The 16305-nt window shown below is 41.4% G+C and overlaps 1 protein-coding gene across 1 annotated transcript in view; it reads right to left on the bottom strand.

The window, feature by feature from the left end:
• camta1a (calmodulin binding transcription activator 1a) overlaps positions 1-15498 on the bottom strand; it is a 270441-nt gene extending 254943 nt beyond the window's left edge. Inside the window, exons 1-2 of the mRNA XM_071894528.2 lie at positions 15474-15498; positions 11414-11515 (exon numbers count right to left, since the gene is read on the bottom strand). Coding sequence (XP_071750629.1) covers positions 11414-11515; positions 15474-15498 — 127 coding nt within the window. The remainder of the gene's footprint in view (positions 1-11413; positions 11516-15473) is intronic.
• Positions 15499-16305: the final 807 nt, after the last annotated feature.

The following is a 16305-nucleotide window of genomic DNA, read 5'->3' as shown; positions in this document are numbered from 1 at the left end:
TGACTATGGATCCCTGGGGCAGCTGATATCAGTGGTTGACTGTAAAAAAGGGAGAATGTTCTACCAAAGCAAAAATATCACTTTAAAGCCAACGCAAATAATCCAGCAGTGCACTTGATTATGAGGATATAACAACACTGTATGTAGCTCACTGTACATCACAGCAACAGCGCTGTGTTATACTACCGAGATACCTCCATATGGAAAAGCCAATGGGAATGAATACAGTCGGTCTACAGAGAGGGGCCTGGCTAGCAGCCTCCAAGTGTAATGTGTAAGGAACTGCAGCTACAGAGCGATGCTCACAGTATCACTCCCAAAGGAATGCAGGAATAGGTCTGTAGATCTGTAGTATTTGCTATATCCATCTGTACCTGTAATTCTGCATGTGTAGACTCCTTTTTATATGAGCCGAACAGGTATCTGTAATCATTCGCTTCGCCCAATTAAGAATCACATGCAGCATCTGCTCCTAGGTACCACCAGAGTGGTGTCACTGTCAGAACTGGAAAACACGCTGCAGCTGAATGATCAGAGATGTGCCAAGGAAAAGAGGGCAGAGGGAAAAGGAAGTGGGCAAATTAGCGAGAGGGAAGTTGTAGTTTATGTGTAGCTTTATTACTATGCAGTAACTTAAAATATGCATTGAACTATCGTCTAGCTTGATTGCAGTGCCACATATTGGCTGGAAAATGGATCTTTCACAGTGGATCCACACTCGGATACGGCATGGGCCAGCAGCAAGTCTTGGCCATCTCCCACCCGACAATGAGCGCTCTGAAGACTTGCTCTTTGCAATCAGCCGTCAGCAGCAGTAGGCATGCTGGCCGACCTCCATAGAGCCCTGCTAGTCTAGAGAGGAACTACTGTAGCAGGAGATGCCTGCTCAACCAGCAAAACAAAGCAGAAAGAAAGACTTAGGATGGGAACATATTAAGGATCTAGACAATTGCAACAAAACAGCTTTGAATCATTTGACAGCCTGGGATAACACTGGTCATAGCACAGCTGTTAGTCAGCATGTTGTTGCTTTACAGCATTGTTATGTTCACACTACCAACATAACAATGCTACCAAAGCGCCTCAGTTCAAGGTGCCATACACATGCGAAGGTGAAACAATTGTAAAATAAATGCATTTCTCTTTGAAATAACTGTTAAGCCATTGCCAGCTAACAGCCCCTCAAGCAATACAGCAACCCATGTAAACCCTGCAGGATTAACAAAGTGAAGAGACACAGCTCCACTATGAGGACATTTTCGTAAGGATCCATTTATAAATACGCACACGGTCTGTTTAGCAATTATTTTTCCTGTGGACACGTGACAAAAAGAGTAACCTCTTGGAAAACACTTCCTCCAAGCACGTTAGCACCCTGGAGGAGGTCTTACAGCCTTACAGGTCACCCTACAGTGCACCACACAGTATTTTCAGTTTTGGCTTGTTTTGTCCATTGCAAAAATCTGTCTGGGTGAGATGGTCATGTTGTAAACCGCTGATTAAACAAGTATAGATCCTGTACAAGCCCACCACGCGTGTGTTGACTTCCACTAGCTGCGGGATTGATTTCTGTCCGTTGGGCTGTTTTGGAACGTTAACACGGTGGAGAGGCAGAAATACAGTAGCCTAGCTTCGCTCATAACGGTGCTACTTCATAGAAACAAGTTAAATTCACTTGAACACATTGTTTTATCACTCACATTGGGTCGAAAATAGGTAAGAATGTGTAGTTTCTTCTTTCTCGACATTTTCACAACACAACCTGTCAGCTCCGCGGCTCAGATTAAAAGGCTGTTTGCGATTGTGCGTTTGTTTAATGTCGCCCGGGCATCCCGGTTGAGTGGAGTTTTCCGTTTTTAAGCGCTGTGATTGGGCCGAAGGTTCAAACACCGCGCAGCCGGAAAAGTTTGGTTATAAAACGAACCGAGGCAGTAGTTTAAGCTCCTAAAACAGGTACAACCACCGGTACTGCTCTGTATTTATTTTTTCAGAACCGGTCGTCAAATATCCAATATCCCCCTTGATGAAACCTAGATTTGTTTCCTCTGTCAATAGACTCGGGGCTAGTGAGATCCAATATGGTATTATCAGTGTGGCGTTTAGCCCACAGGCCATCTCTTAGCCAGAGGCGCCCTCTAGAGGCCATCTCACGAAGCGATATCTCACTAAGCGTTACTTGACTGACTGACTAACTGACTGACTGACTGAATGCATGACCTGAATTTGCCGTGCGATGCCCTCGGCTACGTTGTGGGAAAACCACTACACATTCATCTATTTTCTAGAGTACAGTAGCCTACTTGACATTTGTTCACTTCTTATACTTAGCATGTTAGTCCTTTTACAAATGGCATTTCTCACCTGCACTTCAGCTGATGAGTTAATGTTAGTAAGCCAATATACACCTTGCATTCACAAACTGAATAAATGCTGCATCCATAAACACTAAACTGCTTTGAAACCTCTATGTTGTTTTAAGTAATATATTCACCCATAGGCATATATATTGTTTAGATATACCGGTAGTTAAAAATCATACATACTGATCATAAAGATTATTTATACATTTATCTAAATATATGTACATAAACACTGATATTGTTTTTCTTTTTCAGACATCTTCTTGGCTATACTACTTATGAAGTTCATATACAGATTTTTTATCTGCGACCAGCAGCTCTATAGCTCGCTCTGTCGGTCGGTCGGTTGGTTGGTCGGTCCACAAAAATTTCCCCACGCGTGTATGCGCGTACGTGGTCGCAGCTATTGCGAATTCGCGCTTGTTCAAGGAAGCAGCACAGCCAGGTCAGTTGGCAAACAGCCATGTCATGATGCAAGAGTGAGAAGATTAATGTTGAGTAGCTCCACTGTAACATCTGGAATGAACAATGGCATTTTTTGAGGAATACAGTTTTCATCAGACTTGATTGCTATCTCGGGTAAACCCTAGGAATGCTAAAACCTCACTACTGCATTAATTTAGGATGATGATCATGCAATTTTTGCTGGAGGTGTACAGTTATACAAAAAATAATGGACAGCCTCCAGCTAATCAGAATCTAACATTCACCTAGGCCATGGAAAAATTATTCAGATATTTGCATTTGGCGCAGAAAAGTATCCTTTGCTGTGTCATTTTACAATATCCAAAATTAGATAAAAATTCTGAAATGTTAGCCTGGTGTCTGCAACATTACCAGTGCAATGGACAAAGCATCCAACATTTATATTCTGTGTCTTATATTTTTAGCACGATATCATTATTTATTTGAGTTTGGCAGGAGTGGATGTTAAATTTGGATGCTAAACTTAAACCCAAACTATGGCTATAAAAAAAGTAATTATGTCAAACCAGGAAGCTGTCCAGTCTGTCAACTATTATGCAGATGGTCCATTTAGAAAAGGACTATACTATTAGATTATAGGGAGGACCTCAGTGTTCAAGGTTCATATCTCATCAGGTGACTGTCAGGCTCAAGTCTAATGTTTCAAACAGTGCATGGTGCTCATACTGTTAAATAAACAATATGTTTTAGGCATGGCTCTTATTGGCCTTCTCTAATCTGGGAGCCCTTGTCTATCTTCAGAAGGGCCTTGTTTCCTGTTTTTATTTGCACTTGAATGATTTTTACTAGGCTCGCAAAGCATACAAAAGTGAACTCATTATAACTGTTTGGTGAGTGCTGAGGTTTCTTTTCTACAGCATTATGCTATCATTACTCTAAACTATTTTGTTCTTTCACCTGCTATTTATCTGCTCTCATGTTATTTCAGCTGCAGTACGTCTACCGTCTGATTCCTTCCACCAGGCATTTCTACAGATGTGAGGGAGGAACAGTGAGAGTTCCAACAGAGTATTGCTTACTAATTAAAGATTTGTCCGCTGTGGCATGGAAATCCACATATAGTTGGTGCGTCAGCTGAAAACAGCCCACATGGGAATAGCTTGGATGCCAGACTTGGAATAGGTTTACAGCATATAGACAAGCTCTTCCTAATCAAACGGTCTGATTAATCAATACATGAACAACAAATTAACCACAAAAATCTGCCTTTGAAAATGTAAATGTAGCTTTTTCTATACCAGAAGCAGATCAAAGCCTGAAAGGCTCTCTACTTTACTTCATCTCTTGTAGACTCTCCCTGTAAGGTTTAATATTTATTTTGGAGGGTAAACAGCAGGCTTAATGACTGCTTGTACATTAGCCAAGAAAGAGATACACAGAAAACTACTATTTGGTTGTAAAACACTAAAGTGCAAGACAGGCTGAAACCAGAGCTTGTTACATGAGAGGATGTGCTGAGCTGAGCAGGCCCACACTGGAGCCAATTACATTCTTGGTCTTGATGAAGGAGCCCATGTACAAAAGGCTATGAAGGGAAGGGAGCTCTGTTTGACACAGGCTACAGGTCTGCAACTCTCATGTTGCCAACACTGGCCATTTGTGTGTCGAACTATGGCAGCCTGGGCATGCCTCTCCATAAGTCGCCTCACCCTCAGTCAAACGGGTATAAAAATATATAACTCTGTGTGCTGATGTTTGGATTATCACTGATCCTGGCTGCGAAGCAAACACTTGGGGCGAATTTAAGGGTATCTGTCATGCTAGCTTGCTCCAGCCCCACCCTAGAGACGAGAGCGAGGGTCATGAGACTGGAAAGGCTGACAAAAACAAATCTTTAATCAATACCCGAGCCCTCAACGCAAAACCCTCTCTCTTCCGTCTCTGTCTCAGGGCGCTCCGGGAGTGACAGTTTTTCTTTTTAATCTGTGCCCACATTGTGGAGAAATTGCAAGCTAATGTTTCGGCTATAGAGCATTCAACAAACCACTGCCGGCAGTGCATATCCAAAGTAACAGTTTGAATACAAACATTTTCCACAACAATTCAGTGACTAATATGACTTAAGGATGATAAGGGCAGTCTACAGTTTTTTGTAGCTATACCTGAATAATTTGGGAGGTAAATCACAAAAAAGAGACAGTCCTTTGGATAAACATTCAGCTCTCATCTTTGGCCTGTATGAAGTGCTGTAAAAATGAATTAGGCCTTTGGCCATGTCTGTTGTCATTAGGTTGGATGACAGCCATCCATCGGGCTGGACCAACAATGCCCTCGAGAGCTCAGCTCCAAAATTAGCCCGGTTGGCCTAATGAGCTTAGCATGGACATATATTTCATTAACTGGGGTGAGAAAAGTCAAGCTAAACAAAAACAAAACCATACTGCTTCCTCTGCTGTACAAAAACTGCAGCTAAGCAACAAGTCATTGATAGTAGAGAATGATATGCAAATAATAAAGCTCTTGATTGTAAGAAATGAAATAGCAAACCCTTAATGTTGGCACAAAAGTTATTTACTATACCTTAATTTTAATAACAAACAACACATCTTTGTAAAATTCAAATGAACAGAATTCTGGTTACTAATACACACACATACAGAAATGGACCCCCCACACACACACATATACAAACATACAAACACTATCACTAACACTCAATGAACAAAATCATTATTTCTGATGAAAATTTTGTTGAAACCTTCCACTCCATTAATTCTAAATTTTTCTTGAAAATTTGAATATATATCAAAACTTGCTGCTATGCAGAGTCCCACATCAACACTGTAACTTAATGCTGCTTACAAGTCTATCAAATCAACATCATGAAAGTATAATTGTTTTTCACACTCCCACAAGCAACATTAACAAAATATGGCAACTAGGCCGCTCTGCCAACATTGCATCCTAATTTAAAGGTGAAAGTAGCAGTGTTTCACTCAGAGATGCACTCTCATCCATCCCACCCATGAAACAAACAGCGCTGCATCTATGGCTTATTTTTGGAGTAGCACTGGGTATTTTGATCACTTCATATGGACAGAATAACACTAGTAGCTATACTGAGACTGGGAGGGACAGAGACAGTACAACAAATCTAATTTTACATCACTTAACTTGCATTATTAGTAGGGGATTTGAAACAAATACAAAAATAAGAATAACTTTGCAGGACAAATAGCAAAAAATAGGTTTTGCATAAAATTCAAAACAGCGGAAAACTGTCAAGGCTGAAATGAAAACCAATATGTGCTATGGATTTGTGTTAAGCCACGGAATCTGAAGGGAAAAAATATTCTAGGCCTCATGGTTTAGGAGTTACGGCCAAAATGTAAAGTTGCACATTGGCACCACCATCTGGCTGATCAAGTAAACCTATTTACCAAATTTGATTATTCTAACACATTTATGAATTATGCCTCCCTTCCTGTTCTTGCATCTTCGTCAACAACTTTATTAATGTGCCAAGGCCAGTCAAAAATCTGTGAAAGAGGCATGATGTAGGCAGTTCAGTCATGCTTGGATTTTAGAAATTTTAAAAGATAGTTACTAGGTAAGCATCAGGCAATGTAGCATCAAGCAAGGTTGGTCTGATGCTCGATGCACTATGCAGCGCAACCACAGAACTTGAATGAACAGAACGTCTTTCCCATTCAAGTCAACGTTTCTGGATGGTCGCAGCGGTGGCCATTTTTATGTATAGCGTTGGGCTAGCTTCCGTATGAACCAACAACAGATTTTGCAGCAAGGACCAAAGCTCTGGAAAACTCGCATTGCAGCTGAATTAAGTTGTCACTCATGCCACCACTAGGTGGTGGTGTTTTACAAGCTGCTGCTGTATTTTAGTAGCTCAAAAGTTTTCACATCTGTGCAGTTAGTGGAAGTGGTTATAGTTAAATTAATCTGTTTCAGCCGATGTACGTTAGCTGTTTGAAGTTAGCAAATCGTAACTTTTCTTCTTGTAGGCTAAGCTATGTTAGTCTGTAGCATTTAAGGGGCTATATTAAATTAAGTTGATGATGCTTACCAGCTAGGTTTGCTAATATGCTGATTTTGACGAGAAGAGCTAGCGAAAGAAGCACAGTCTTTGATAATGCTATGTTAACCTCGTCGCTAACGTCAGCTTTCCATAGAGGTTTGAAATTACCAAATTACCATGACAAAGAGTGGAAGGACCGTTCTATCCTTTCAAGTTATGTGAGCATGACCAAATGTGGTCTGTCGCACTTTGAGGTCCATCTCAAATATGTACTTGAAGTTTGGTTGTTTTAGACCTTACGGTTCAGGAGTTATTTGCCAAAATGTAAAGTTGCTTTTTAAAGCGCCACCATCTGGCCGAACTATGTAATTTTTGTTGCCTGAATAGTGGGGGAGATTTGAAACCAATCTGTCAAATTTAATTGCTCTAGGACTTATGGACTGATTATCAAATCTTGTGTCCTTGTGGATAGAGTCCTTCCCAAGTTTTCTAGGAGAGAACAAACATCTCATGAAATGAGCACAGAGACGCTTCCTTTCAGTTTGAGATAGACTGTGTGCTTGATGTCGCTCACACAATCAATTAAGACACACAGCTGTTCATTTTCCCAGTTGTTTCAACCGCTCTGTACTGTAGACGATAGCGCTGCTAGGACATGATGCATCGTTCTCGCAATGAATCTGGGGGCTTCCCATTCACCATCAGATACATCCTCAGCTGGCAAGTAAATTTCTGGGATCTTTGTCAGTCCTCGTTCTTTTCGTTCTTTTGTTTTGGAATCATGCTTTGGCAGTTAGATATTATGTAAAATGCCTCATGGAGGACCAAGAACACACAAGAACGCACACTGAGAAAGAGCGGCGGTCTCTGAGGTACAGATCGTTTTAAGGCAGAAAAAGAACAAGAAGAAGAAGAAAAAGAACAAGAAGAAGAAGAGGAAGAAGACAAGGAAGAAGAATCCTAACAAAAACAATAGGGTTCCAGCACCTGCAGTGCATGGACCCCTAAAAAGATACAGCCTACGTCCGTCCCCCAAATCTGCACACACACACACAAGCCTAGGCCTATCACAGTGTACAAGGGAGCCAAACAGAAGACATAAAATGGCATTCATTCACAGCATGCACAGAAAAGAATCACACAACCGAGTAACATGCAGTTTCTACAGTATGTGCTTTCCTTAGCAAAGGGGCACATGTAAAAATAAGTGAAATGCAAAGATATGACAAGAAGTATCAGCCCAGGTATCGAAAACAAAACAACCTACAATTACAGTGTCTGGTATCGCACTGGGATGCATCATGCAGCAAGGCTAATGATCAGATCAGGACCAGGCCAGATGTCAAACCAATGAACAATGTGTGACAGAGTGGACTTAATAACTGCTTTCAGTGATCCCATACCACTGACACCCAAAATGTCTCAATCATGGGGGGCCAGACATGGATAATATAATCTATCGCTGGTAAACTCACTTTCAGACTAAAGACAAGGTTGGCCTCACAGGTTAACACACTGAAAAAAGTTACCAGACGTTTATTGGGGGGAAAATGATAAAGTCAAATGTGGAGCAAAGAAAAATTCTGTCAGTCAAGGTGCAGTGGTCGACTAATGGCATGCTGTCAATCAAAAGAAATCAATCTGGTTGTGAGACATGTGGAAGGAGAGGGGGGAAAGGTAAAGAACGGGGTTAAACTGCAATAGGCTATTGCAATGGCATTTAAAGCGATGGGCTAAATATTGCCCCATTCCAACCTCCACATTAGGCTACTAGCTATGCACCACAAATCTTGCTAACTAACCTCACTCATCATTTGTGACCAAATGCCATGACCCCCAGGCTCATTTAACTTTACAGGAGACCCATTATATGTCAGAAAAAGTTCAAACAAAATAATGTATTGACCCCTATCGTTCTAAATGCAAAGATCAATAATCTGTGAATAACAAAAACTCCCACAACATGCCTGTTTTTCCATTTCGGGTCACATTTGTGCTGTATGTGATAGCTGGTATTTTGAAGAGGCCTGAAACATAACTGAATTTTACATACTGTATTTGATTTGCACAGACCTTGATGAGCAGCATTAGCATAATACCGTCTTATACTGTATGAATGGCTACAAGGAAGACTCTATTTGGCCTCTAGTTGTGAAAAGTGAACAGGACTATTTGATTAGACCAAAGCCTAGCCTACTACTTGGGGGGGACCTGAGCTGAGACTTACTACAACACAGAGCAAATTAAGCAGTGTCATATTACCCCAGCAGTAATAACAATGATTGGCCAATGGTCCAGAGGCCAGTCTCCCTGCAGTCTGATGGCTGTTGATGGGGACATGGAGAGGGATATGCAGACTTAAAATAGCCATGTTTTAGTGTACGACTGGGAAACCAATTATCTTTATCATTTGGCCTATAGCCTGTTCCACAACACTCTTACATACAGTGAAATTACTAACCGCCCACAAGCCAAAAAGTCTCACTGAACTTCACCATGGCGTTGCTATGTTACGGCGAAGCTACAAAGAGAACATTGCATGGCTTCCAGCGGTAGCGTCTAGAATGGGAGTTTGACCTGATACACACAAGACAGCTGTTGTGAAAGACACACAAAGGGATTTTTTATACAGTGGGAAAGATAAAGAGCACGCATGCCAGCCAGAGATTTGAATTCTGTTGAATCTCACTGGACACCGTTGTTTATGCTACTGGGCTACCATCAGACAAGATGCAACATGTGCAGTGTGGCAGCATTCATTGTTTACAATCACATTGTTTACATTCCCTCAATGGCTACGCTGGACGCCCTGTGGCTCCAGTATAGCTGTAATAATATAATGTAATATAGCATAATAAGGGAAGACTGTCAACAAGTCAAACAGCTGAAAAAAAATAAAAGCCTGGGCCTATTACTGGAAGTTCAACAAACATGCACACACGGTTAACTGCCTGCAACAAACTGAAAATGACTCTTTATGTGTTCTCAGCCCTCACCAAGCTCACCCATCCATGAAAATCCCATCTCAAGGAGAGCAGAGGTGAGGTCTCTCTCTCTCCTCTCTCTCTCTCCCCCTTACTCTCTTGCTCTCTTTCACTTTCTCTCTCTTGCTTACACATGCACACAAACACATACACTCACATAGCTTTAGGGCTGCGCCAGAGCCTTTTTTCCTTATCATAACTACTCCCACAATTACTCAGACGATTACTCAGATCAATGGTTTACCTGCCTGTTTGAGTTGCTGTATGCAGCATCGGAGTGTCCTGGTGAAGCAGAAACCTCCAGGCAGAATGCATTAAACAGGGTGTCTGACATGGGTGTAGGATACTGTAATACCATGCAATAACATGAGGGAAATAGCAAGACTGGCAAAAACTATTGTCAGTCACGGCTGTCACACATGAGGGGGTAATGCAAAAGTCTATCAACAGTGTCCCTGTTACAGTCTGCATCCCTGTTTCATAGATCTGCACAAGCAGTCCCCTGCCGCTAAATCTCTGCTCCTCTCAAAACATTCTCTTTTAAAAATACCAAAAGCTTTGGTGCAGCAGAGCTCTCCCAGTGACAGATATCGAGTGAGGAGTCTAACAAGGGGTTGGGGGTGATTTCAGACTCTCTATTTAGAAATGACAATACATGAGCACACTTAATTACCCAGACTCTAGTCTAGATCAACAGAGTCTTCCAGCAGTGAAGAGACTAGGGCTGGTGTATTCATTAAGCATGAAGGGGCTCCTTTCTGCTGAGAAACAATCTGCTTTACAGAGGACAGTCTTTACATTGAGTAAAGACAGAGGCTAACACTAAAGGAGATTCTCTAAAGAGGAATAAAGGAAAAATCAACCGCAAATCAGCTCAAGACTTTGGCCTATATTTCTGGATGATTTGTTTTGGTTGTGCCAGAAAATAGCACTAGTGCACAGACTTGTAAGTGCATTGGAGCAATTCCCACAGAAGCTGGGTTTTAGAAGTCATAAAAAAAACTCAGCCATGATGCTGGGTTGTCTTTGTTCTTTGCACCCTGCCTACAGTTCTCATAGAGCACAAATGTGATGAGAGGCAGAGGCAGAGATTAGTCCATTTGAAGGAGAGAGAGATATCATGGGATATGAATTCCTTCAGCCTTGGAAAAATATTTTGGTCATTACAATCCAATTTTGTAACATTTAAAGGCACATTATTAACTTGAGGTTTTTTTTCCATTACACGCAGGCCTGGGAAAAGCAGAGGAAAGGCAAGTACAGGGCCATAATTGATGTCTCAAAGTGTAAGCATTCTCTCTGAGGGTCTGCTCAGGTCCTGATCCCCTGGCCTCAACCTGAAACAATCACTCTTAGTTAACGACAACACTTCAGCTATTGACAGCGTGATCCCGTAAAGCAGACACTTCAATCAACAGAGCGCGCTCCTGGAGGAGCACCCGGAGGAGGTGTTGGCTGGAGGAGGAGAGGAGGGGAGGAAGAGAGGAGAGGGGGGCATGGGGACGGATGAAATCAAGAAGTAAATAAATGAATCGATGAATGAATAATAGATTGGCCGGCTAGTGGCCTCTTGGAGCAGCAATGCAGTATTAATAACTGACTCTTACTGTTCGTCTCTGTGTCATCACTGATACTCTTAGGTGGACCATGGCCAGCATAACACACTGCTGATCTGTACATTCGATCCGGATTACGAACTTTCTTCAGTCCTTCAGGAGGCAAAGAGAGAAGTAGAGAAAATCGAGGAAAAGAAGCATTCTCCCGGCCTGCCATAACTAAGCAAACTCCCCCCATGCAAGCAATATCAACAGAAGCTAGACAGCATATTTAAGTACATTTAAAACACACAACAGCACACAACACTGATGAGCAAAAGTTGCTTGAGAGACATAAGTACTATAAATAATAATAATAATCATCATAATCATAATCATAATAATTAATAATAACAATGATCAGAACAATTCTCCATCCTTTGTTTTGGTGACAGTGCATTAGTCTATTATTCCATTTGTAACAGTGGAGATGGTCCCTAGCAATTGGGGTCACTGTAGCCCTGGCCCTGTTTGATTTGGGTCAATAACGTTCCCCGTCGCATCAGAAGTAAACTGGATGAATCAATAGGATCAATCAGAGGAGGCCGTGCAAGGCAGCCGGTAAAGGTCTGTTAGAGACAGGCATTAGGAATGATGTGTCTCAGCAGCCACAGACTGGACCAGGGTCCCATCCATCCACACCTCACTAATTCAATTAGGAGGGTGGAAAAAAAATGTACAGCCTGATTCAACACAAAACGGGACGAGTGAGACGTCTGAGATCACGAGGAGGTTAAATTCATCCTTCTTTACAAAATAGCGGAGAAATATTTATACCATTGCTGCACAAGCACTTTTGTAAGTTAATGGCTGACTGCGTGCTTACTTGATGTTTTGCTGCCGCTTCACCCCGAACTTTGAGTGAAATGATAAAATCAGGAAACTTTTTAGACTGAGCTGACTTGAAAATAAAAGAGAAATGGTACTCCGTGTGAGGTTATGGGATAAGCCTAAGTCACTAGATTTTAAAAATCAACCTATGTATTTGTTTCTATTGTCACCAAAGCTCTAATTGCCTTTACTTGGATTTTGATGTAGAAAAAGCAGTTTATGTGGCGCACCTGCCTAAGTTTTAAGTTTGGGTGAACTATCCCTTCATTATGTTCGAGCAAATGTGTTTGACCTTGCCTCTCTCTGATTAATGTAAAAATGTGTTACACTGCTAGTACTAATAGTGCTACGATTGTAGAAGCTGAAAGTATCAAGATTCAACTTCAGAAACTGAAAGTAACAAGATTTAACTTTAATATGGGGTTTCTTTTCTGGTGGGTCCCAACGTGACAAAAGTAGCCGATGTTTACAAAAGACCAAGTCCCAGTGCTCATCTAAATTTTTAAAATTTGGGTCTTGTACAGGACAAAGTTTCAGAGCCACAGCCTTGGTGGTTTCATAAGACCCCTGGCTGTAGTAGCCTTATCCAGCGCAGTCTCAGTGTAAGACATATCAAACCTGTCCTTTCAGAGCCCTCCAGGCCTTGTACTTAAAGTAGCAGACCCACAGTGCTTTTTATGAGTGTGGAGAAAAAAAAAACGTACCCCCAAGGGCCCTGACAATCAGTTAGGCGGGCGAGAAATACCCCAGGATGTAAACATTAGACCACTGAGCGAGACTGGGTCATGGCCCCTGGGTTTAACACAAGATGTGACCCTCGGTTATTACGGGCCGTCATAAGACCTGCCAAACAACTGAGAGTGATCAGTCCACACAGCGCTGCCCGCATACCACAAGGACAAAAGGTTAAGGAGACTCTGTTCGGCTCTCTCTACGGCTCCCTGACCTACAGGGAAATTGTCATGAAGCATTATTAAAAGCCGGAATAGAGCTGTACATTAAAAATCTATTCTATATTCATGGGTACCCACTACTAAGAAACACTGAATGCAGACATAAAGATTCAGCATGACAGCTCTATGTAAAAACTCTGAGGGCCAGGTTTGCGTGAGACGACATTGCGTTTATGTGAAGGTATGAAGCACTCTCTCCACACTCCCCTTCCTCCTCCTCCTCCACTGACCGACCTCACAGGAACACTGAAAATAACTTAACCTGCTCAGCAATGGGACTTTCAAGTCAGGGTTTTCAGTTAGAGCTCCCTGTGTCGGAGAGGCAACGGAATTAACAATTGCTAGCCTATTTGTTAAGTTCAGCTATGTGGATGAATACATCAGGCCTATACACCACAGTGAAGTCATTACTATCATAAAACCAGATGTCTTCATTTTTTGTCATAGACACAGACAGATCCTACAAATATTGAGTGTGCTTGGTTCCTGACTTGTACAGCTCAATAGCACCCCCTGGTGGGGCTTCGTTTACAGGTTGGCACATTGGCATCCAAACAACTGGATCTCCAATGTTTGTTATCATTTTCTTTCACATGGACAGAGAATTTGTTTACACTCATTGAATCATTAAAGTAGGTCTATGTGAAAGAGAATTAGTGTTTGAAGAAACTCTAAAGACAGCAGACTCTGACTGAGGTCTATTCAATCCTGGAGCTTGACATAACTATGTAATGAACAGCTCAGAAACCTCTGGAAATCTTTTTTGCGTTTAGGAAAATAGTGCTTGTAGACCACAAATGTTGCAGCCAATTTAAAAGTCTAAGATTGCTGTTTGTCTCCACCCCATGGGTCAAAATAAATCCATAAATTTAAATACATTGACAACCACAGGCATAAAAGAAAGGGGAGAACATATTGCATTAATGACTTATCATCATACAAAATTCTGCATATCAAAAACGAAAAGTCTCACAGGTTAGAGACTATTGCTATCATGAAACTGTGGCCATTATAATGCAAAAACAACAGCATACACATCAGAAAACTGTAATCAAATACACACAGCAAGTTAACATGCTCTGATGTTGTCAAAAAGATTCTAGAAAAGCAACTTTTAAGTGGGTCTATGTTTTGTATGATTATCTGTTATTTCCACAGAGATGGCAAATGCATAACTAACTCCTGTCTGGTTCAAATGCTCTCAATGACAGACGGCTGACATTTCAATAGGAAAGCTAGTCCCTTTAACATTGTTGTATTTTATCTGATCCTTCTTTTATATATCTTTTAATTAACCTAAAAATCCATATCTTGGTCAGATCAAATCTCCTACAGATAGGTTTTGCAGCAAAACATTGCACTAAACAGGGAATAAGTACGGCTAATGCATCTCATTTGAAGTTAGTGAGCCGTATGAAATGAGCTGGTAAAAAAAACGTCTTTTTGTGATATGTGTAAAGTAGTCTATTGGGCAGGCTGTTGGAAATCCTACTCTCCATCCTCTCTCAGTTTCCTCTGGTGTGGTGGCATTCCATTTCAAGTGCGATAGACGAGCGGACATTAAAACGTTTTGGTGCCTGTGTCTCAAAGAAAATATAGGCCAAGTATTAATTGGCAGTAGGAAAGCATATTCATTGATTAAAAAATGCATCACTTCTGACTCGCAACATTGTTCGCCAAATGCCAAAGAAAATCCTCGCGCTTGAAGAGGGAATTGAAGGACCTTCTCCAAGGATGGACGGAAAATAAAATATATCTAGACTTGTACATTTTTAATCAGACGGGTTCAAATGATTACTACAATGCCTCCAAAACAAACTGTAATCCAACGGCCGCCGACATCAAACGTATTGGCAGATAAACTAAAAAATACAACCCGCTTTTGAAAGCTGGGCAATAAGGGGAGAAGTTAGTCGATGGCAATGACATGTTGTCATTAACTTAGCCTTGTTGTTAACAACTTAGATTGCTGGTTATTTGTCAGGGATACTGAGTAAAACGCATGGTTAATTTGGTACTTTGATCATGCTGACTATTTGTCCCCGTGGCGTGCTTTAAATGTGGGCTACGATGGGAATAGTAGCTGGCTAGAATGCAAGCTAATATTAGCTGGCTAGGTAATGTCTCCACGTTTAAGCTGCCTATTCGGAGGAAAATACCGGAGCCGTATTCTACTAAAAATTTCTTTACTTGTCTTTACGCGTGTGTCATTTCCGTACAGACTTAGAACTGTTCCAAAATCACATAGCGGTCATACTGGTAAATTAATCCCATTATATTTCTCTTACCTTCCGGCTTGTTTTCGGCAGCCATTTCCCCTTCACGCGCAACATCCTCCTCCTCCTCACGACCGTGGGTACCACGCGCGTGCACGGCGAGGACAGCACGAGGAGGGACTGGAGGAGCAAGCAGCGAGTCCGACCAATGCGAACTTACCATTGGCTGTGAGGCAGTGACTGACAGTGAGGCTCCGGGATGACTTGTGACAGCGTGAAAAACACATCTCCCCTTACCTTGCAACTATAATTAAGCAATAAGCCACGAGAGGCCGTGTTTTACAGCGATTTTAAAACAGCTAAGAGGCGTTGTCTGGCACGACGTGCTTTGTAAAACGATGGTAACATTGTATTATAAAGAAAGAACGCAAATGTCCAATACATCCTTTATTATTAATCAACAATAATTAAATAAGAAGTACTGTTAGTCTTTAACCTAGCATAACAGTTATTTAATAGTAGATAAACAATGTGGTTGCTAAGCGACACATAACTAACCTACCAGTATGAGTGGTGAATTTCTGTTAGAGCATTAATATTTATATTAACTGTTTAACTGCCTTCATCAGGTATTTTACAAAAGCTTCGAGCGTGACTCAGCCCATCAGAACTGAGGATGGCGACTGTCCGTTTCACAAAACAACGTAATTAAAGATCCCTCAAGAGAAAACAATGAAATATTTACATACAGTGCGCTCATTCCTTGACAATAGCCTACATAACACCGAATAGATGTTTGCATGGTCTGATTTAATTAGAAAGTTTTCAGTTCATATCAATATCATACAGTTGCATAGGTTAGTCAATAGTATGGCTATGGCTATAGCCAATCTAATTACAAACT

The sequence above is a fragment of the Centroberyx gerrardi genome, chromosome 14 (genome assembly GCF_048128805.1).
Source record: "Centroberyx gerrardi isolate f3 chromosome 14, fCenGer3.hap1.cur.20231027, whole genome shotgun sequence".
NCBI lineage: Eukaryota > Metazoa > Chordata > Actinopteri > Beryciformes > Berycidae > Centroberyx > Centroberyx gerrardi.
Note: the sequence above shows the minus strand (reverse complement) of the source record. Positions and strands in the feature narration are given on the sequence as shown.